Here is a 23,612-nt window from a genome sequence, read left to right on the forward strand (position 1 = left end):
ATTCGCTCTTTCTTCACAGTTAGAAATGTAAGTGCACCACTTCTACAGGTTTTCCATCACGCTTGAAAACTTAACCCAAAGCCCTTTGATGAATGAAAACGTCTACTTTGTAAGCAGGTTTAGCAATATGACAGGGCGCACGTATCGGATGATTAGCGCTAAGGTATTAGGCAGAGACCCGTCCACCCGTAAATTTGACGGGCAATTGCCGATTTCAACGGGCAAGTATACACACAGACGGATACTGAAACGGACGATAATGCCGAAAATTTTCGCACATGAATACTCCCACATGTCATCCGATAAATCCAGTTATGTTCCGCCCACACACGGACTGGCCATCGGGAGTAGCGGGAGTTTTCCCGGTGGGCTGGTGGTTCAGCGTGGGCCGGCGGAGAAAAAAAAAAAAAAAAAACAGTTGCGCGCTGGCCTTTAATATGATAAGCAATGTTAACAGTTTCTTTAACAAACTGTTAACATTGCTTATTACAGTTGCGCGCTGGCCTTTAATATGATAAGCAATGTTAACAGTTTGTTAAAGAAACTGTTAACATTGCTTATCATATTAAAGGCCAGCGCGCAACTGTTTTTTTTTTTTTTTTTCTCCGCTGGCCCACACTGAACCACCGGCCCACTGGGAAAACTCCCGCTACTCCCGATGGCCAGTCCGTGTGTGGTTCCGCCATCATTTACAAATCGTAAGAAACACAGTTTAATACGAAAAATACTGAAAACTTGAAATGAAAAATCAGAATATTTCATCGTTTCCGCCATTTTGGCCCGCACTGAATCTTGTAACATGCGGACTGAATAAATCGCGAATTCTGATTGGTCGAAAATTGCCAAACACCCTGCGTTGTAGTTTCCTCTTTCTTGGCGGGAGAACCGCATTTTTTTTTGCTGACTCACTCTTCTGGATCAAGATGAATCCCAACAAACGCCCCAAATTGAATGTGACAAAAACTGATTCGTTTTTCCACAAAAAGACAGAAAAGGTATGTGTGATACATTGATTAACAAGGGGGTTTCATTGGGGTATGGTAAAATAGAATACTGTTGGTTTTTTTTTTTTATTAAATACTGTAACTAGATCAAAAGATTATATACAATTCATTGTTGTTTATTTTCTTTTCACTTTTGTTACCAAATCAGACACCATACATACATCTGATACATTCAGGAGTGAAACTGAAAAAAATACAAAGTAAAAATATGCAATATTTCTGATCAAAAATTACACGCCATTTCACCCTGAAAATGTCCTAGAATGCAGGAAATGAAGTCTACATTTCAAAAATTTTCTGGGGGGGCATGCCCCCAGACCCCCCGAGAGGGACTTCGCGCCTGCGGTGCTCGTCTTCGCACCTGCGGCGCTTATCAGGATTATATAAAATATTATTTTTGACTGGTAAATTTCTTTTTCTGCCTAATACCCTAATTAGCGCTAATTTACTGGATCCCACTGTGGCTAACATTAACACACTGGTAATCTGCCTGCATGCCATCCATCGTTATATTTCTATAAGGAGACAGGCACAAGAGAGGTTGGAGGAGATGAAGGAAAGGACATAGGAGGCAGAGGAAAGGAGGTAGCAGATAAACGGGCAGAGGATGGAGGTAGGCCTAGTGGGGGAGAGCCCGCTGTTGGAGATAGAGGAGGAGATGGAGGAAGACGAGCAGAGGCTGGAAATTCACAGGTGAGAATGAGGTTAATGATATGATTTTAGTCATGGGATTCAGCTCCAATGTGCCAAACGTGATCGCCCTTGTGGCTTTAAATCATTTATGTGCTCAGGCATTTCTTAATTTCTTAATACAATAAAACATTCATTATCTCTTTGGTTGTGTCTGAGTTTACATATCTTTTGACAACACCCTTTGTAGTTCAGTGAAATACAACAGTAGGTAACACATTGCCAAGATCCAAAGATGTAACAATTTTCCATCAAGGATATACAACATAAAAAATGCAATTTATCCCCTCCAGGAACGTCAAATATGGCCAATTTTGGGCATGATTTTTCAAAATCTCCGCACCATCCCCCCGCTCGGTCGCTACGCTCCCTCGCCATAACCCATTACGCTAAAAAAAAATCCTGGTGAGAACCCTGGATTGATGATGTAACGATAACGTAGTCATTTTCTTTGAACACCAGTCTATCATTAGAGGATCTTCATTGTATTCGCAGACATGGATAACACGCAATCTGTTGTAGATTTTATTAGGATCTCATCATGGGCGATTGCTCTAAGACAACGAGGGAGGCTCAGCCTCCTCTAAAAATGACGAGCATCGTGTAGGATGAATTGCGCTAGGCTTATGTTATAGCCGACCTTATAACATTGCTATTTCAGATCCAGAATCATAGAAATATACAGTGGTGCTTGAAAGTTTGTGAACCCTTTAGAATTTTCTATATTTCTGCATAAATATGACCTAAAACATCATCAGATTTTCACACAAGTCCTAAAAGTAGATAAAGAGAACCCAGTTAAACAAATGAGACAAAAATATTGTACTTGGTCATTTATTTTTCGAGGAAAATGATCCAATATTACATATCTGTGAGTGGCAAAAGTATGTGAACCTTTGTTTTCAGTATCTGGTGTGACCCCCTTGTGCAGCAATAACTGCAACTAAACGTTTCTGGTAACTGTTGATCAGTCCTGCACACCGGCTTGGAGGAATTTTAGCCCGTTCCTACGTACAGAACAGCTTCAACTCTGGGATGTTGGTGGGTTTCCTCACATGAACTGCTCGCTTCAGGTCCTTCCACAACATTTCGATTGGAATAAGGTCAGGACATTGACTTGGCCATTCCAAAACATTAACTTTATTCTTCTTTAACCATTCTTTGGTAAAACAACTTGTGTGCTTAGGGTCGTTGTCTTGCTGCATGACCCACCTTCTCTTGAGATACAGTTCATGGACAGATGTCCTGACATTTTCCTTTAGAATTCACTGGTATAATTCAGAATTCATTGTTCCATCAATGATGGCAAGCCGTCCTGGCCCAGATGCAGCAAAACAGGCCCAAACCATGATACTACCACCACCATGTTTCACAGTTGGGATAAGGTTCTTATGCTGGAATGCAGTGTTTTCCTTTCTCCAAACATAATGCTTCTCATTTAAACCAAAAAGTTCTATTTTGGTCTCATCCATCCACAAAACATTTTTCCAATTGCCTTCTGGCTTGTCCACGTGATCTTTAGCAAACTGCATATGGGCAGCAATGTTCTTTTTGGAGAGCAGTGGCTTTCTCCTTGCAACCCTGCCATGCACACCATTGTTGTTCAGTGTTCTCCTGATGGTGGACTCATGAACATTGACATTAGCCAATGTGAAAGAGGCCTTCAGTTGCTTAGAAGTTACCCTGGGGTCCTTTGTGACCTCGCCGACTATTACCCGCCTTGCTCTCGGAGTGATCTTTGTTGGTCGACCACTCCTGGGGAGGGTAACAGTGGTCTCGAATGTCCTCCATTTGTACACAATCTGTCTGACTGTGGATTGATGGAGTCCAAACTCTTTAGAAATGGTTTTGTAACCTTTTCCAGCCTGATGAGCATCAACAATGCTTTTCCTGAGGTCCTCAGAAATCTCCTTTGTTTGTGCCATCATACACTTCCAGAAACATGTTTTGTGAAGATCAGACTTTGATAGAGCCCTGTTCTTTAAATAAAACAGGGTGCCCACTCACACCTGATTGTCATCCCATTGATTGAAAACATCTGACTCTAATTTCACCTTCAAATGAACTGCTAATCCTAGAGCTTCACATACTTTTGCCACTCACATATATGTAATATTGGATCATTTTCCTCAATAAATAAACAATCAAGTATCATATTTTTGTCTCATTTGTTTAACTGGGTTCTCTTTATCTACTTTTAGGACTTGTGTGAAAATCTGATGACGTTTTAGGTCATATTTATGCAGAAATATAGAAAATTCTAAAGGGTTCACAAACTTTCAAGCACCACTGTCTGTGCTCAACCCAACTACAGTGCGAAATCATTCCGTTATAACTTTCCCCAGTTCGCCTAATGTGTGCGTGAGTTTTTCCCCCTCGTGACTGCGCAATGCAGCCCAGCCTCAGTGCACTTCAATGGCATTTGGGAGCTATGCGCTTTTCAATATCAAAATGCAAGATGATTATTGGACAAATACTGCGAAAACGCCCGCCCACGGACTCCCAGCCTCACAGTGGGAGGGACATGGCAAAGCTTTCCGCGAGGAGACTGGTGATTGGTGAAAGCGGCCGGATATTTTCTTTGATTGACAGCTCGTTTCAAATATAGACAGGCAGCGGTGAATTTCAGTTCAGTCCCATGCGGATTCGCAAGTGCTGTGGTGTATTGTAAGAGATCAGCTTACATTTCGATTTCATTCATTACATACGGTTTCTACCAGCTTTTTTAGTTTGTATATATTTTCATTGTAAATAAAGTGTAAATATAGTGTTGTCAAGTTTGCTATCTTAGTTCCAGAAATTTCGTTTGAGTGGCTGAACTTGAACTTGAGGGGGTTAGTCAGCTAGCAAGAAAGCTGCGCACGGATGCCAAGCATTGCTGATTTAATTTTGGTGAAGCCATTTGCCAGTCTTCCTTTCGAGGAAAAAATAAAAATTAAAGAGCAGGGTAGGCCAACGCCTCAAATTGACTTGGTGAAAAAGGTAGGGAATAATACTCGTTCCTTTCAGCTCTCCTGGTACGAGAAAGTGAATTGGCTAACAGCAAGTGACCCACATCAACAACAGTAAATAGGCTACTTTAGTAATATGTCATGGATGGACCAAAAATATAGAATCTATTTAAAATGTTTATGCTGAGTATATTATATTGGAGTATATATTTCTCTGGATATGAATTAAACACAGCTACAATTTGGAAAACATTTTTAAACAAAAACACAGCCGAGAACATTTCACACTACAGACCTGGATTAAAAGTGAAGGGTTATCAAAATTGTCAATAAAACATTTCTCAGTCAAATTAAGTAAAATATAGGGAAAGTGTCATTGAATGAAATGTGTGGCACCCAGCTCTATGTTTGGCTCCCCAAGGTCAGTGCTTGTGCCTTTTCCAGAACGCTCTGCCGTTACTGCTGAGGTTCCTGACAAAGAGCTGCTTTCAATAATGATCAATTTTTAAACAACATGCCACAATTTTAAAATATAAAATGTTAAAATATACCCCCCCCCCCCCACACACCACCATCATGTATATTGGACAGTAGGCTAATGGGCCAAAAGAACCTGTTATTTCACAGTTTGTGACCCTGCCAACAATCAGCCAGATCAGAGGCAAGAGTATGGGCAAAATTGATGTGTTTTTTCTTTTTTCTTTTAAAATCTGGAAATATTGTAACTGACCAGCCTCCCCTGTTTGAAAGACTACCAGCCGCCACTGGATCTCATACAATGTGACAAGTAATAATCTGCCGAGATCGCACCGTATAAAACTCAATCAGAGCTTAAAGTTCCAGGAAGTCAGCAGTTTTAAATGGTCAACCCAGTGTAGTCATACTCTGTTATAAATCAAAAGCAGAAAATATTTCTACTTTGCCTCTGAAAGCAATGTTAGCAAGTACACACACAGAGTTTAGAAAATCATCTGTCTCACTCTCACTCTCTCCCCTGAGACTGCTTCAGTCTAAATAACATACAGCCAAAGTGACTATTCTTATCGCTCGCTGGTGTGAAATTGAGATATCAAGTCAGGCAGGCAGGCGGGTATAAAATTGAGAGCACCTGCAGGGGAAAGGGAAAAGTTCGAGGGGCGTTTAGATATTCATATTACCCGTTTAAATGACAGGCTGCTTGTTTTGTGACAGTCTAAATATCTCTTATGGCAGCTGGGTATGAAATGGAAACGTAATTACAATTGGATGGAAATCTTTCTTGCGTGTTGAGCCTCGGGTCAGCAACAGCTCCGCTTTGGTTATATGAGACTCTGAATTATTTACCATGCAGCCAGAACGATGTTATTGAGGTGAAAGCAGCCTTTCTTCGTATTTTTTTCGCAGATGAAATATTAATTAAGGGTTTGATGAGAAGTGCTTGATCACAATCTCAGAGTGCTCCAGAAATCTATGTGACATGGCTTTGAGGTGTGTGTGTGTGTGTGTGTGTGTGTGTACGTTTACATTTGAGTATATACAGTGGTGCTTGAAAGTTTGTGAACCCTTTAGAATTTTCTATATTTCTGCATAAATATGACCTAAAACAACATCAGATTTTCACACAAGTCCTAAAAGTAGATAAAGAGAACCCAGTTAAACAAATGAGGCAAAAATATTATACTTGGTCATTTATTTATTGAGGAAAATGATCCAATATTACATATCTGTGAGTGGCAAAAGTATGTGAACATCTAGGATTAGCAGTTAATTTGAAGGTGAAATTAGAGTCAGGTGTTTTCAATCAATGGGATGACAATCAGGTGTGAGTGGGCACCCTGTTTTATTTAAAGAACAGGGATCTATCAAAGTCTAATATTCACAACACATGTTTGTGGAAGTGTATCATGGCACACAAAAAAAGGAGATTTCTGAGGACCTCAGAAAAAGCGTTGTTGATGCTCATCAGGCTGGAAAAGGTTACAAAACCATCTCTAAAGAGTTTGGACTCCACCAATCCACAGTCAGACAGATTGTGTACAAATGGAGGAAATTCAATACCATTGTTACCCTCCCCAGGAGTGGTCGACCAACAAAGATCACTCCAAGAGCAAGGCGTGTAATAGTCGGCGAGGTCACAAAGGACCCCAGGGTAACTTCTAAGCAACTGAAGGCCTCTCTCACATTGGCTAATGTTAATGTTTGAGTCCACCATCAGGAGAACACTGAACAACAATGGTGTGCATGGCAGGGTTGCAAGGAGAAAGCCACTGCTCTCCAAAAAGAACATTGCTGCTCATCTGCAGTTTGCTAAAGATCACATGGACAAGCCAGAAGGCTACTGGAAAAATGTTTTGTGGACGGATGAGACCAAAATAGAACTTTTTGGTTTAAATGAGAAGCGTTATTTTTGGAGAAAGGAAAACACTGCATTCCAGCATAAGAACCTGATCCCATCTGTGAAACATGGTGGTGGTAGTATCATGGTTTGGGCCTGTTTTGCTGCATCTGGGCCAGGATGGCTTGCCATCATTGATGGAACAATGAATTATGAATTATACCAGCGAATTCTAAAGGAAAATGTCAGGACATCTGTCCATGAACTGAATCTCAAGAGAAGGTGGGTCATGCAGCAAGACAATGACCCTAAGCACACAAGTCATTCTACCAAAGAATGGTTAAAGAATAAAGTTAATGTTTTGGAATGGCCACGTCAAAGTCCTGACCTTAATCCAATCAAAATGTTGTGGAAGCACCTGAAGTGAGCAGTTCATGTGAGGAAACCCACCAACATTGAAGTTGAAGCTGTTCTGTACGGGGAATGGGCTAAAATTCTTTCAAGTTGGTGTGCAGGACTGATCAACGGTTACCGGACACGTTTAGTTGCAGTTATTGTTGCACAAGGGGGTCACACCAGATACTGAAAGCAAAGGTTCACATACTTTTGCCACTCACAGATATGTAATATTGGATCATTTTCCTCAATAAATAAATGACCAAGTATAATTTTTTTTGTCTCATTTGTTTAACTCGGTTCTGTTTATCTACTTTTAGTACTTGTGTGAAAATCTGATGATGTTTTAGGTCACATTTATGCAGAAATATAGAAAATTCTAAAGGGTTCACAAACTTTCAAGCACCACTGTAAGATCTAGTGTCCTATAGTCCGAACAGGTATATGATGAGTGTGGTGTGTGTTATAGCTCGGAGGAATGGAATAAGGTGAGCAAGAGCGAGAGGGAGAAGCTGGGAGTCACAGTGCAGGATGACGGAGAGTTCTGGTGAGAGATTTTTTTTTTGTCCTCTGCTTTAGTGTGTTTTCAGGCACAATAAATGTTCAAAATGCTGTCTTCAGTGCTGATACTGAAATGAGTAAGCTTCTATTACTCTCTGTTACATCTGAGATGTGAATATCTATGTGCACGATTTCTGTATTACCATGAGCATGTAGTAATTCAGTCATGATTCCAGGTCTAAGAGCCTTGAAGTTGAGTTGAGGTTTTTTTTTTGGGCCAGCCAACTATCTCGAGGTTCAATTTAAAGAAATGGTTCAGCCAAAAAGGAAATTTACCCCCTTTCCTACAATAGTAGACAATCGAGTAAGACCGGATATGTTTGGTGTGTGATATTTGGTTCATTAGTTTTGCACTGGAGTGAGCTACAAGGCCAGTTTAGCTAACACGTAAGCAAATCTATTCCATATTTACATCCCAGTATCCTTCAATTGACTTATTTGATTGCTTCAATTGTAGTTAAGAACTGCTGCTGTAATCATAAAGACTCGCCTGTGCTCATCCCAGGACTCTCTCTCACTCTCTCATTATCTGTAGCCGCTTTATCCTGTTCTACAGGGTCGCAGGCAAGCTGGAGCCTATCCCAGCTGACTACGGGCGAAAGGCGGGGTACACCCTGGACAAGTCGCCAGGTCATCACAGGGCCGACACATAGACACAGACAACCATTCACACTCACATTCACACCTACGGTCAATTTAGAGTCACCAGTTAACCTAACCTGCATGTCTTTGGACTGTGGGGGAAACCGGAGCACCCGGAGGAAACCCATGCGGACAACATGCAAACTCCGCACAGAAAGGCCCTCGCCGGCCACGGGGCTCGAACCTGGACCTTCTTGCTGTGAGGCGACAGCACTAACCACTACACCACCGTGCTGCCCATCCTAGGACTCATATGCACAATATGTTTATGCTGAACATCCTTTCTACACACCTAGTACTGTTTCATTGTATAGTTTACACTTACAGAGTAATGATTTATCATCTCATTATCCCGTATGAGTCCGGTTCCTTGTGAGCTTTCTTCCTTGTGCCATCTCAGGGAGTTTTTCCTCATTGCTACTTGTCACTAATTGCTCACTAACGATCTAAATCTACATCCAGATTTCTGCAAAACTACTACTGTATATGACAGTGTGTATTGTTAAACGTGCTGTGCAAACACACTCACCGGCCACTTTAATAGCAACTTGTTCTTGATTCTAAGATTCCTGTTCTTGGCTGCAGGAGTGGAACCCAATGTGGTCTTCTGCTGTTGCATGCTGAGATGCTTTTCTGCTCACCATGGTTGTAAAGAGCTGTTATGAGTTGCTATATCCTTCCTGGCAACTCGAACCAATCTGACCTCTCTTATCAACAAGGCGTTTCCACCCACAGAACTGTTGCCCGATCACTCAATGTTTTTTGTTTTTCGCACCATTCTCTGTAAACTCTAGAGACTGTTGGGTGTGAAAACCCCAGGAGATCAGCCATTTCTGAAATATTCAAATCAGTCCATCTGGCACCAACGCCCATGCCACAGTGAAAGTCACACTTTGAGATTACAATTTTTCCCCATTCTGATGTTTGAAGTGAACATTAACTGAAGCTCTTGATTTGTATCTGCATGATTTGATGTATTGTGCTGCTGTCGAGGGATTGGCTGATTAGAGAACTGCATCAAACAGCAGGTATATGGGTGTTCCTAATAAAGTAGCCGGTGAGTGTAAAATTGAAGTAATTGAATTGATCTGAAGTGAAATGACACCAAATTTGCTCAGAAGAAAAATATAATTCTGGTTCTCCAAGCTACTGTAACATTTCAGTATTCAGCTACATGGTGGAGTTTTGTTCATGTTTATAGATTACAGATCATAATGTGGGCGGCACGGAGGTGGAGAGGTTAGCACTGTCACCTCACAGCAAGAAGGTTGTGGGTTCGAGCCCAGTGGCCGACGGGGGCCTTTCTGTGTGGAGTTTGCATGTTCTCCCCGTCTCCGCGTGGGTTTCCTCCGGGTGCTCCGGTTTCCCCCACAGTCCAAAGACATGCAGGTTAGGTTAACTGGTGGCTCTAAATTGACCGTAGGTGTGAATGTGAGTGTGAATGGTTGTCTGTGTCTATGTGTCAGCCCTGTGATGACCTGGCGATTTGTCCAGGGTGTACCCCGCCTCTCACCCATAGTCAGCTGGGATAGGCTCCAGCTTGCCTGCGACCCTGTAGAACAGGATAAGTAGCTACAGATAATGGATGGTTTTTGAGTAAGAAACTTCAAATGCTTGTTAGCTACATCAGCATCCGGCACCAGATCAGTTCCATTTGGGGTAGGTTTCTTTTTGGCTGAAAGATATTTAAAGCAGCACTAAGCTACTCAAAATTGCATGTTTGTTTGCCAACTCATGAATACATCTTCATGGAGAAACCTGATTGGGGACGTTGGTGAAAAACTACCTGCTGATTCTAATCATGCACTCAGGATGAACTTTGAGGATTTCTGTCACTACTTTACTGACTTCATCCTGTGTCGGCTTATCAACACATCCTACCTGAGCATCCATAAGACCTGGGAAGAGGAGGTGATGAGAGGATCCTGGGTGTACCGAGACGACCCTCTGCGTAACCGCTCAGGAGGCTGCATCAATCACAAAGCCACTTTCCTGCAGAACCCTCAGGTCTCTGTCTCTGTATTTACTGTCCTCTGCACATTGTTATTCAGCATGGTACAAGCAATGCCATGGTACACTGCCTTGCATAAGTATTCCCCCCCTCATTGAACTTTTAAACATTTTGTCGTGCTATACCCTGAAATTGAATTGACTTAACTGGGATATGTCATGAAGCTACATAAAATAACCCATACTATTAAAATGGGGGAATCAATATAGTTTGCAGAATGATTTAAATTAGATTGCATAAGTATTCACCCCCATTGGTGTGAAATCTCTAAATTTGTTCTGGTGCAGTTTTCAGCAGAATTAGTTGAAGGAGTCAACCTGTGTGCAATTGAAGTGTCATGTGATCTAAATATAATGAAAACCTGTTTCTGGAAGGTTCCAGAGTTTGATGGAGAACATTATCTAGATAAACAAGATCATCTTGAAGACCAAAGAGCTATCAAAACAAGTCTGGGACAAGGGTTTGCTTATAAAATATTCCAAACTTTCAAACATCTCATGGAGCAGCATTAAACCCATTATTTAAAATGGAAAGAATATGGTACAATCACAACTCCTTCTCAAAGGTACATCCATGGTTCTGTAGGTCCAGTGTGTATCTTCAGTGATGTTCTTCCAACTAATGTATTAATGTGTATTAATGCTAAAGTATTAGACATATCAAGTGGCTGTAAAGTACCATGTATCTGCTATGGGGGAAGCCATGGCCTAAAGGAGCACTGAGACCAAAATGTTGCCGGTTCGATTCCCTGGACCAGCAGGAATGGCTGAAGTGCCTTTGAGCAAGGCACCTAACCTGCAACTGCTCCCCAGGCTGCTCTTGGTACGTTGGACGTCACGCTGGTAAAGAGTGTCTGCTAAATGCCTGTAATGTAATGTACTCCTCTCTTTAGTACGTGTTTGACGTGAGGAAGTTGGAGGATGAAGTCTTGATCTGCTTGCAACAGAAAGAGAAAAGGGCAACTCCCAAAGAAGGCAAAGGAGAAAACCTGGCTATCGGCTTCGATATCCATCGGGTACTGAGTATAACAGAGTACACATACAGTATAGTATAAACATCCAACAGGCATTAGAACCTAGTTATTAGTTTAGCTACATTTTGTGTATTGTGGTGAAGTTTTTCTTTTTAAAATCAGCAGCTTATAGTAGTAATAGTAGTTTCATCAACTGAGTAGTGAAGCAGCACTATTATATTCTATACTGATACATTATATTCTTAAATGATTCATTTCTTATCATTTGCATGGAAGGACAACTGACTCAGAATTACTGGCTGCTGACAAGTCCGCTCTCTGTATTCACAACTGCTTGTTCACAACTACTAGTGTAATTTGTTTTGCCATATAAAAATAACATTTTTGACATTTAATGATAAATGGTGTAAGTCCTCACCTCTTGTACTATATAACCTTCTTCCCACAAGGTGGAACTGAACAGAAAGTACCGCATGCACACAGCCCAGCAGAAAGTCGCAGGTTCTATCTACATCAACTCTCGCTGCGTCTTCCTGAGGAAAGAGCTGAAAGAGGGCCGCTACGTCATCATCCCCACGACCTTTGACCCGGGTCAGCAGGGAGACTTCCTGCTCCGGGTTTTCACAGATGTGCCTTCAGACTGCAAGTAAACCTAACTGCTCATGCTCCCTTCATTATTTTGCTTTTATTACTCATAAATCCTTTAATGTTTCCATAAAATCTCAAATGTACAGTTTTATAGCTGAGAGTTCTGTTTCGGAACAGAGAGCTGACCCTGGACGAGCCTCCTCAGACATGTTGGACGGGGATGTGTGGATATCCTCAGCTGGTCACTCAGGTGCACGTGCTGAGTGCTGAGGGGCTACAGGGTCAAGATTCTAACGGAGGTAAACCTGTATACACAGCATAAAACCATATCGGTTATAACATGATCATCTACTCACCCATGGCTTCATTTATCAATCTTTTAGTGAAATTGTTTGAAAATTTTTTAATTGGCCAATCTGAAATAAAAATTCCCAAATGTTTCCACTGATTTTTGTCATACTCATATGAATATATTATGTGCCAAGAGCTGTAAATAATAAAGCATATTCATAGCACAACTGATTTACAGGGAGTGATGCTCACAAAACTCCATAAAAGATGATGCTCACAAACAGCTGAAGGCAGCAAAATGATGACTAAACAGTGAAAGATCGCCTCCTAAGTGTAGCGTGTATTAAATATTCCAGTAATGCAGCTCGTCTATTCTTGGGTTTCAGTCACGTGACTTTTCTTAGCGATTTCACTTCTGGTAAAACAGCTGGTGGTCTAGCAAACCAAAACAGCTGCCGTAGTGCAAACAACTAGTGATAACTTATCAGAGTATGCTCATAATCTAGAAGCCACTGCTCACTTTAGATATATTCAGAAGATTGCTATGTGCAATGGAATCGACCCCTACAGTCTGGGAAAGAAGGATTTGTCATACGATCTCGAAAACTACCCTTCAGTCAAGTTCCCCGACATCTTGAACTATCTGGTGTTGCAGACGTCCTTCTACACCGCAAAACAGATGAAAGCGTGGAAGAGTATGGAGGCTTACAGCTTTTTTGTACGTGGCTGGGTAAAGGACCTCGGTATCAAGTCACAGCCGAATGAATCCTGTATTGTTTTTGCCCGTGAAGGATGTTTTTTCTTTAAGCTTTTCGTTCACGTCTTTACAATGAAGCGCTGCAAGTTGAAGTGTAAACAAACAACAGTTGGCTTGATTCTCACTTGTGTTGGCTCTTATCATTCACAAAGATCATCAGAAACCCCTTTAAAGACCTGGATCTTAGTTAAACAAGACGGAGAAGTGGTCATGGCACATTGTAACTGTATGGCTGGGGAAGAATTTTGTCGCGACCTTCATACATATGGACTTTGTGAGGAGTAAACAGAGAAACAGCTGGGGACTTTAGCGCTTCGTGACTAAAAAAAGTACCGTAAAATAACAACACATAGCAAGAAAAGTACTTGGAAAACACTAAGGACATAGCTGAGAGGGATATACCGTACAAATCTTTCACCAAGTTATCGCTGCAAACTCAAGCATGCTTCAACGCGGTTCCTTTCGATTTCAGTGAGAGGTTCAAAAGCCACCTTTTTCGACATTTTTTTGTGAAATCCTGTGTTCATTCACCCTTTTTTATTAGTTCATGGGGAACCCTGAATAAACTTTTATCCGTTTCACGGTTTGATCGATTCGAACAACCTAAAACAACGCAAGCGTAAGGCATTTTTCATGTGAGCAATGCACCTTCTCTGTACAAACGCTTTGCCAACTGAGCTTTAGTAGACCACCAGCTGAAGTTTTGAATAACTATTGAGGTGGATGTGACGCCACGTGAAACCCAAGAATTGCAGCGCATTGCTGACCACACACACCCAAACTCTTCCTCCTATTTCCTCATGGGTACAATTTTCATTTGTGTTACTTAGCCAGTGAGAGTTAACTAGGTTCTTTAATTGGCAAACAAATGTTTACATTGATGCCTTGTATTTATTTTATTTCCGATAGATGCACATTATCCAAATTAGATGTTCATTAAAGTGTGTTATTTTGCTCATGTGAAACAGACAATCCTCTGTAGGCCCTTGTTAATAAATCAGCTAGCATGTTTTTTTGGTAAATCAGGGCCTGTGAGTTCTTGTTCCCTTATCTCCTCTGGTGTATTCTCACTCTCCCGACATTAAAACCAGCAGGGAGCTCTTTAAGGTACACAGTGACCTGCCTGATTCTCCACAAGACACAAAATGACATAAACAGCAGAGGCACTGAATCTTGGTGGCAGTGAGCATAAATTGTTCTCCCACTGGAGAAACACAGACATGCAGACCCACGGCGCCAAAACTATTAATCAGCCTGATACCACTAATGTGCCTGTTTTTGCACACACTAGCTGATTTATTCTGACCTAATGCAGTTTTTTTCTAACATACTGCAGTCTGTAATAGGTATAAAACTCTGATATTTCTGAATCATGACCAATTTTCAGCACAATCACACTGAGACACAGTCGTGTCCTATAATTTGTCCTTCACTGTAAGTGGATTTCCACTTAACATTTTTATCTCCAGATTTAAATGCTAATTTTGGCCAAAAATAGAAACCTCTCTGTCCCTATTCCCATTTCCATTAACGCTCAGCCATATCTCTGGATTTGGTCAGTAGCTGTGATGTGGCATTAATATGAAATAGTGCACAAATTACAAAACTGGTACGTACCCACCAGACATTTTATTCCAGCCTCAGATCCATACGTGATTATCACCTGTGAGGGGGAGAAAGTTCGATCACCTGTGCATAAGGACACCCGATGTCCCAACTTTGACATCAAGGGGGTGTTCTATCGCAAAAAACCAAAGGAAGGCATTCACATTGAGGTGAGTGTGATACTCGTCTGTTTTCTCTGTTCTTCTTTCTTTGCTCTGTTGTTTTTTGCAATTCCTAACAGCACGCAGCCACTTGCAAATGTTATTGCCGCATGCTGTTGCACCTTTTCTCTTTTGTATATCTCTTTTGGCCAAATGGTGATTTACCTTTACGTGATTGGCTAAGCACTATGGCAGATTCATTTCTATAAGTTTGAGCTCAGCTCCATAGAGCTTCCCTGGAACAGCATCAAATTGTGTTGAGCTAGCTAGCAACTAGCTTCCGTAGGTAATCTTTCGCTAATATAAGGATAGCTCATTCGTGTAACGGCAGCTAATTTTATATTGTGTTGCTGCTCCTAAACTTTGGAACTCGTTACCACAATCACTTCATGACTGTTCCACTCTCTCTTCCTTCAAAGCTAACTTGAAAACTTTTCTCTTTACCTCACACTATTCTTCCTAGTTTTTTTTTTTTTTGGTAACTCCTGTGTAAAGCGTCCTTGTGTTTGTGAAAGGCGCTATATAAATTGAACTTATTATTATTATTATTATTATTATTATTATTATTATTATTGTGAAAGAAGCTAAATTCTAAGCTAGCTAGCGTTCTAGTTATTTATTCACAGTACTGCATCTAGCTAGCTTAAGCTGTACATTGCCCTTTGTAACAGTCAAAAATGGTTTAGATTAATTTTATTTTAGCATAAATGATACCACAGGATCTGACTGAGAGCAGCATACGGAGCTCTTCTCTGATGAAAACTCCAGCTTGGTCTTGGCTGTAACACATTCCAAGCTGGTCATGTTCGTGGTAAGGAAATTTTGACTGCTAAGGCTACATTGTACAACTACACCACCAGTCAAAAGTTTGGAAACACCTACTCATTCATAGATTTTTCTGTATTTTGATGATTTCCTACATTGTAGAACAATACTGAAGACATCAAAATTATGAAATAACATCCATCCATCCATCTATCCATAGCTGCTTATCCTGTACAGGGTCGCAGGCAAGCTGGAGCCTATCCCAGCTGATGATGGGCGAGAGGCGGGGTACACCCTTGACAAGTCACCAGATCATCGCAGGGCTGACACATCGAGACACACAACCATTCACACACTCATTCATGGTCAATTTAGAGTCACCAATTAACCTAACCTGCATGTCTTTGGGGGAAACCAGAGCACCTGGAGGAAACCCACACAGACATGGGGAGAACATGCAAACTCCATTCAGAAAGGCCCTCGTCGGCCACTGGGCTCGAACCCAGAACCTTCTTGCTGTGAGGCGACAGTGCTAATCACTACACCACCATGCTGCCCTGAGATCAAACAGTAAATAGTAAATAATAAAAATACAGTAAATAGCCCTGTTCCACAACTGCAATAATGCATATTATGCCAAGAACCGCTCAACTAAGTAAAGAGAAATGACATCCATCATTACTTTCAGACATGAAGTGACTTTTAATTAATAACAATAAAGAAGAAAAACCCCATTGAATTAGAAGGTGTGGCCAAACTTTTGACTGGTACTGTATATGAGTTGGGGTTCCCCCCCACACACACAAAATAAGACAACGGTAAGGCAATTTTTGATCAGTTTAATCATGTAAGAAGGATTCTTAATTTTTGCCAGCTAAGGATGTACTTTAGTCATGTAATAAGATCGCTCTGCTCAAACACACCCACTTCAACTCAGGATGGATTTGTAACTAGCTGATTAATTGGATCTTGTGTGTTAGAGAATGGAAAATACTAATATGTGTAGGATAGGGGGTACTCCAGGACCAGGGCTGGGAACCTGTGAGCTAATAGATCAGTCTATTGAGTCAGGGTGGACAAGCTCTTCAGGGGTCTTGATGGTCCTGACATGACCAAGTAGTAAGTGGGATTGTACTGCGTCACAACCCTCACGCACCATGCGAGCTCTTTATTGAAATAAACTGGCTGCGGCATGGCAAACTTGCAAGTGGATACGTATGTACCCTTAATCTTGGCTTTCACTTCTGATTTCTTGATCTACTTCTTTCTTTTACTTTAACATCTTCCTCTGATTGGCCCATGATGATGGTAGATCTACAACAAGAATGTAATTGTAGACACCTTCCTGGGTCAGGTGACCCTCTTCAGTGACCCAAATGACCGACAGGAGCAGCACATTGTCCACTTGAGGGACAAAGGCAGCCGTCAAGATAATGACCTCCCCGGCATGCTGACTGTTCGTCTGATCACCTGCACCACATTGACCAACATCTGACACCTTAAAGAACACAACCTCACCCCTGCTATTTACCTCCTCCTTCTCTCTCAATGGCCTGCGATCAAGGTATTCCTCATCCCTTACTGATTACCCACATCATTTTGCAGTGCTTGCATAGTATTCATAAGGGCTACGCATTAGTCGTGCATGAGCAGCCAAGGTCAGTCTGGTATTGGAACCTTTGTGGAGTCTTCGTCTTGTGATCAGCCACAATGTTTCAGCTGCCAGCTTACCTCAACAAAGATCACTTCTCGCCATCACTCTTGTGCTCCATTATGGTATTGCCACTCACCTTGCTGAAGCCCATTTATGGAAGAAACCATTTATGGATGCCTGGGACAGCGCATGACCCACTTGACCTGCTTCCTGAAAAACAATGAGATTGACTCGAGTGCCTCTGAATTGTGTGGATTCTTCAAAATCTTTACGCTGGATGCTCTTTGGATGTGCAGCAACATGCTTGGTGTAGCTTTGCAACAATACCAAGAAACGGGCACAGAGTTCAGCCACGACCAGCCGCCTCCAGGGACCAAAAGCCCACCCAGCCTCCATCTCCATAGTAACACCACTGCCTGAAGACCGTGACAGTTTGAACAGCTTATGTGTGTGCGCGTGCATGTGTGTATGTATGCTAATCCTGAGTAAACCCCTCAGACGACCCTTCAAAGGTCATGCATGTGTAAACAAACTACATAAATTCCAGCAGTGTTTTTGAAAGGAGAGCAATCTCTTGGAGATGGACTTGTGTATACACACTTTACATGTATACCTCACTCATGAGACGATGAGGTGATATGACAGACTGCTGGGTCTCTTTGGATTTTGCCAAACAGCATGTGCCACAACGCGAGTCCTATTCGAACTGTTCTTCCGCTCCACCAGGGGGTGCTGTACTAATGTTCTAGGAACCGCAGACTCTTTACTGTCTTTTCCAATTGCTGATGTGCCCTTTTACTATGAACTACTCTAAAGCTATTTATATAACTACCATTACCAGCTTATGTGTTGCTAGCATTTTAGGTGCTTGTGTTATGGTGGAAATGTTTTTGACTGTTTTATCAAACCATATATTTGAATATGTGCCACTTTTTCATTACTTGAAAGGGATAATTTATTGTTGCATTTTTTTAATTTTATTTCTGCACAATATTGTCTTTTTTTCCAAGAAAAGATGAGTGTTATAGTTGCTGTATTTACAGTCAGATAATCAGATAATGGAGCAATAGGATATGCTTTAAGTTTTGAGCTTCAGCCCCAGACACGCATGATGTGAAGACCCTATTTTTCTTTTGTTATTTTTCTCCCAATGTTAATGGTTGCTACCTCACCAACACTTTAGCTAGCTAGCTAACTTGCATAACACTAGCTAGCTTAATATTTAATGAGCAGTTAGTAATGTTTTGAGCCCTCTGCTGCCTGTGAATTGCAGTTGTATTAGGGACATTGACACACTGTCCTCTAATCTTAAAGTGCATATCCTGGACCAATTTCATTTTTTTTTATATGAAAGTATGCCCCTTTACACACTCATCCAGAAGGGTAATTTTGCACAAGGCCATCTGTCTACAGCAAAAAAAAAAATGCGTCTGGAAAAATCCCAAGGGAGTCTGGAGCCAGATTCGTGACGTTACCTGCGGAACCGCCAGCAGGCTGCGAGAGCTTGCACGGTTTCAGTGCACAGCCTGTGTGTGTGTGTGTGCCTCGCACGAAGCGCTCCCATTGCTCTCTCATTGTCTGGTCTTTTGGAAAACGATGAGTTCTAATCCCATCAAGATTGGTGTTGCTACATCCTCCTACGATACATCTGTTAACTATTTTAATAATTACGCGATAACGTTGAAGAAATTTGCAGAAAACGACCAGCTCGTTTTCTCATTAAAAAAAAAAAAAACAGCGCTGACGTAGGATTCAGAGGGAGGCGTCCCGCACGTGACGTCACGAAAATCAATGTTTGCCGGGAAATCCAAATACCAAGTTTATTCAGAGGTGGATGAATTCGCCTCAAATGGCTTGATTTCAACTGAATTTTTCTGGTATTGCGCAAGGTACAAAAATTTCACAAAATGCAAAATGTGACAGATACTTGACCAAAGTTTAATATAAAATAGGAGAATTACATTGATCTTGCTCCTGAATTTACCTGTGATATGCACTTTAACTAACCCCCAACCCTTCTGCTGAAAATTGCTGGGTTTCAGTCACGGGACTTTTCTTAGCGGTTTTGCCGGAAGTGAAATAGCTGGTGGTCTAAACAGCTGCCGTAGTGCAAACAACTAGCGATAACTTATCAGAGTATGCTCGTAATCTAGAATCTACTGCTTGCTTTAGATATATTCAGAAGATTGCTATGTGCAATGGAATCGACCCCTACAGTCTGGGAAAGAAGGATTTGTCATACAATCTCGAAAACTACCCTTCAGTCGAGTTCCCCGACATCTCGAACTATCTGGTGTTGCAGACGTCCTTCTACACCGCAAAACAGATGAAAGTGTGGAAGAGTATGGAGGCTTACAACTTTTTTGTATGTGGCTGGGTAAAGGACCTCGGTATCAAGTCGCTGCCGAATGAATCCTGTATTGTTTTTGCCCGTGTAAATATGTTGTCTTTTAAGCTTTTCGTTTGCGTCTTTACAACGAAGTGCTGCAAGTTGAAGTGTAAACAAACAACAGTTTGCTTGATTCTCACTTGTGTTGGCTCTTATCTCTCAGGTAAATCATTCACAAAGATCATCAGAAACCCCTTTAAAGACCTGGATCTTAGTTAAACAAGACGGAGAAGTGATCATGGCGCATTGTAACTGTACGACTGGGGAAGAATTTTGTCGCGACCTTCATGCATATGGACTTTGTGAGGAGTGAACAAAGAAACAGCTGGGGACTTTAGCGCTTCGTGACCTATAAAAAGTACTGTAAAATAACGACACATACATAGCAAGAAAAGTATTTGGAAAACACTAAGGACATATAGCTAAGAGGGATATACAAACCTTTCACGAAGTGTTCACTGCAAACTTGAGCATGCTTCGACTCGGCTCCCTTCGATTTCAGTGAGAGGTTCAAAAGCCATCTCTCTCGACATCTTTTTGTGAAATCCTGCATTCATTCACCCTTTTTTATTTGTTCACGGGGAACCCTGAAAAAACTTTTATCCGTTTCATGGTTTGATCAACTCAAACAACCTAAAACAACACAAGTGTAAGGCATTTTTCATGCGAGCAATGCACCTTCTCCATACAAACTCTTTGTCAACTGAGCTTTGGTAGACCACCAGCTAAAGTTTTGAAAAACTAATAAGGCAGATGTGACATCACGTGAAACCCAGCAACACATAGGATTTATGAATTGCCATTTAAGGAAAAGGGCCAGAGCTGAGCAGCTCTGCTTCAGTAGGGGGCGGGGCTCCTTTCAGGGCCAGAAAACAATTTTTTAAAAGCCTAAAACAAGGCAACTACTCAGATCCATCGATTACATATTACATCATATAAATGTATGTAATAAGGTCTAGTTATACTACACATTCCAAACTGCACTTTTAACTCAAACGTACAGACAGGTGACGAATTAAAAGGAAAAAAAAACAGTTTCTCTGTTATGCTCTATGAGCATTTATTTATTTTGCTGGCATGGTTTGATTCCACTTGTTATCTTAAAATTAAAGGTCACTGCAATTCAATACAAATTTATTCTGACGAATCACATTTACCCTATAATGAAGCATTTCAATGCTCATGAGACTGGTCTCCAACAGGATGGCCCCGCCCCCTTCTTCAGGGCACAAGAGTTCACTGAATGGTTCGATAAGGATGAAAATGATGTAAATCACGTTATGGCCTTCACAGTCACCAGATCTCAACCCCATTGAATACTCATGGAAGATTTTGGAGTGGCATGTTAGACAGCGCTCTACCATTGTCATCGAAACACCAATTGAGTTAACAGCTTTTGGAAGAATGGTGCTCATCACTCCACTACAGTTCCAGGAACTTGTAGAATCTAAGAACCAGCCAAGGTCTTCTTGTGGCTCAACACCTTACTAAGACCATTTATGCTGGGCTTTCCTTTAATTTGTCACCCAATACTTGAAAGTATCATCCTGATACTAAAGTTCTGAGTATCTGAGATGAATCTTTGCAAGTTTCTAAACAAACAGACATGATGACGGTGATGATGAAGATGATGATGATAATTTGCATTCGATATTCATGTGAAAGAATCAATAACACATGCATTCACAGCCTAAAATAAGACACTGGTTTGGATTGCAAAATTAAATTTGATACCAGTCCAGCATTTGAGGTAAATATTCATCCTCATACTGATGCTCAGTACCTGATCAGTGCAACCTTAATTATGTAATTACAGCAAGCCATTTATGAAACAACAAAACGAGCAAACTTGAACGTAAACATTAGGGGACACATGGATCATTGCTTAATTCTTCAGTGTTCAAACAAAGGCTGTTCCCAGTATGGGGTGTATTCTGCAGCTCTGTAGCTAGCTGTCACTCATTCATTTAGTCTTTGCATTGTGGCTTACAGTAAATAGGAGCACGAAGACTTCAAGTCGTAGTGATTTTTTTTGCCTTAGGGCCGTATTCAGATTGAGGAGTTACAGTTGTGGTCAGAAGTTTACATACAGTGACATGAATGTCATCTTGGATATGAATGTCATGGCAATATTTGGGCTTTCAGTATTTTTTTTTAACTGTTCTTTTTCTGTGGCAGAATGATTGTACAGCATACATCTTCAATTAAAAAAGCACTAGAATTTGGTGCACAAGTTTTAATTTTCTTTAGGTTTTCTGAAATCAACACAGGGTCAAAATTATACATACAGGGTCAAAAATTTACATACGGTCACTTAGATTATTAATTCAGATGTGCTGAAACTTCCAAAATGTTTCTTATCTTGCCAAGGCCGAGGTCTCTTAACTTCCTGTTAGTGATCATGATTGACTACAGCTGGTAGCTTCTCTGTGCCTTTATAAAAAGGGTCTGTTTATAGCACTCATTGGATTGACCAACACACAGTAAAATAGGAAAGTCCAAGGAGCTCAGTGCAGATCTGAGAAAGAGGATCGCAAATATACACAACTCTGGAATGTCTCTTAGAGCCATTTCTAAACAACTGCAAATTCCAAGATCAGTTCAAACAATTGTATGCAAGTTATTGTGAGGTGTAGTCACTTTGCCAAGCCACTTTGCTTCAAGAAAACCCAAACTGTCACCCTCAGCTGAAAGGAAATTGGTATGGATGGTCAGGAACAACCTGGGAACCACCATGGCACAGCCCTGCCATGAACTCGAAGCTGATGGATCACTGTCTACAGTTCAGATCACCATGGACTAAGAGGCTGCTATCCAAGAAATAACCTCCTGCTCCAAAATTGACACCTTCAAGCTTAACTAAAGTTTGAAGCTGACCACACAGACAAAGAAAAAAGCCTTCTGGAGGATAGCTGTATGGTCAGATGAGACAAAGATTGAGTTGCTTGGCCACAATGACCACCATGTACAAAGGGACACTGTACCAGCTGGTGGTGGTGGTGGTGGTGGTAGGATCATCATGCTCTGGGGCTGTTTTGCTCCCAGTGGAACTGGTTCATTGCACAAAGTGGATGGAATAATGAAGAAGGAGGACTACCTCAGAATTCTTCAGCATAAACCATCAGAAATTTGAACACGACTTGGGAGTTACAACAGGACAATGAACGCAAACACGCATCAGAGCTGGTTGTGGAGGATAAAGCAGGCTAACATTAAGCTTGAAGTCCTGACTTCAACCCTATTGAAAATATATATTATATTATATTATATTATATTATATTATATTATATTATATTATATTATATTATAAGTCGAGTCCATGCCAAGGGAAAAAAAAAACAAATTTAATTGAACTCTACCAATTCTACCATGAAGAATTGTGAAATATCTAACCAGAATTCTGCCAGAAGCTTGTTCATGGTAAACAAAAATGTTTGGTCAAGGTGAATCTTGCAAAGAGACATTTTACCCAAATATTAGTCATGTTTTATGTATAATTTTGACCCTGTGTTGATTTCAGAAAACCCAAAGAAAATTAAAATTTGTGCACCAAATTTTAGTGGTTTTTTTTAAGGTACAGTGGTGCTTGAAAGTTTGTGAACCCTTTAGAATTTTCTACATTTCTGCATAAATATGACCTAAAACAACATCAGATTTTCACACAAGTCCTAAAAGTAGATAAAGAGAACCCAGTTAAACAAATGAGACAAAAATATTATACTCAGTCATTTATTTATTGAGGAAAATGATCCAATATTACACATCTGTGAGTGGCAAAAGTATATGAACCTCTAGGATTAGCAGTTAATTTTAAGGTGAAATTAGAGTCAGGTGTTTTCAATCAATGGGATGACAATCAG

At 40.9% G+C, this 23,612-nt stretch overlaps 1 protein-coding gene across 1 annotated transcript in view; it reads left to right on the top strand.

Annotated features, from left to right (window-relative positions):
- capn5b (calpain 5b) overlaps window positions 1–17,204 on the top strand; it is a 107,599-nt gene extending 90,395 nt beyond the window's left edge. The window contains exons 6-12 of the mRNA XM_060935101.1: window positions 7,825–7,902; window positions 10,370–10,565; window positions 11,462–11,584; window positions 11,992–12,188; window positions 12,308–12,429; window positions 14,823–14,953; window positions 17,022–17,204. Coding sequence (XP_060791084.1) covers window positions 7,825–7,902; window positions 10,370–10,565; window positions 11,462–11,584; window positions 11,992–12,188; window positions 12,308–12,429; window positions 14,823–14,953; window positions 17,022–17,204 — 1,030 coding nt within the window. The remainder of the gene's footprint in view (window positions 1–7,824; window positions 7,903–10,369; window positions 10,566–11,461; window positions 11,585–11,991; window positions 12,189–12,307; window positions 12,430–14,822; window positions 14,954–17,021) is intronic.
- The last annotated feature ends 6,408 nt before the right edge of the window (window positions 17,205–23,612 follow it).

This window comes from Neoarius graeffei, chromosome 12, assembly GCF_027579695.1.
Source record: "Neoarius graeffei isolate fNeoGra1 chromosome 12, fNeoGra1.pri, whole genome shotgun sequence".
NCBI classification, from domain to species: domain Eukaryota; kingdom Metazoa; phylum Chordata; class Actinopteri; order Siluriformes; family Ariidae; genus Neoarius; species Neoarius graeffei.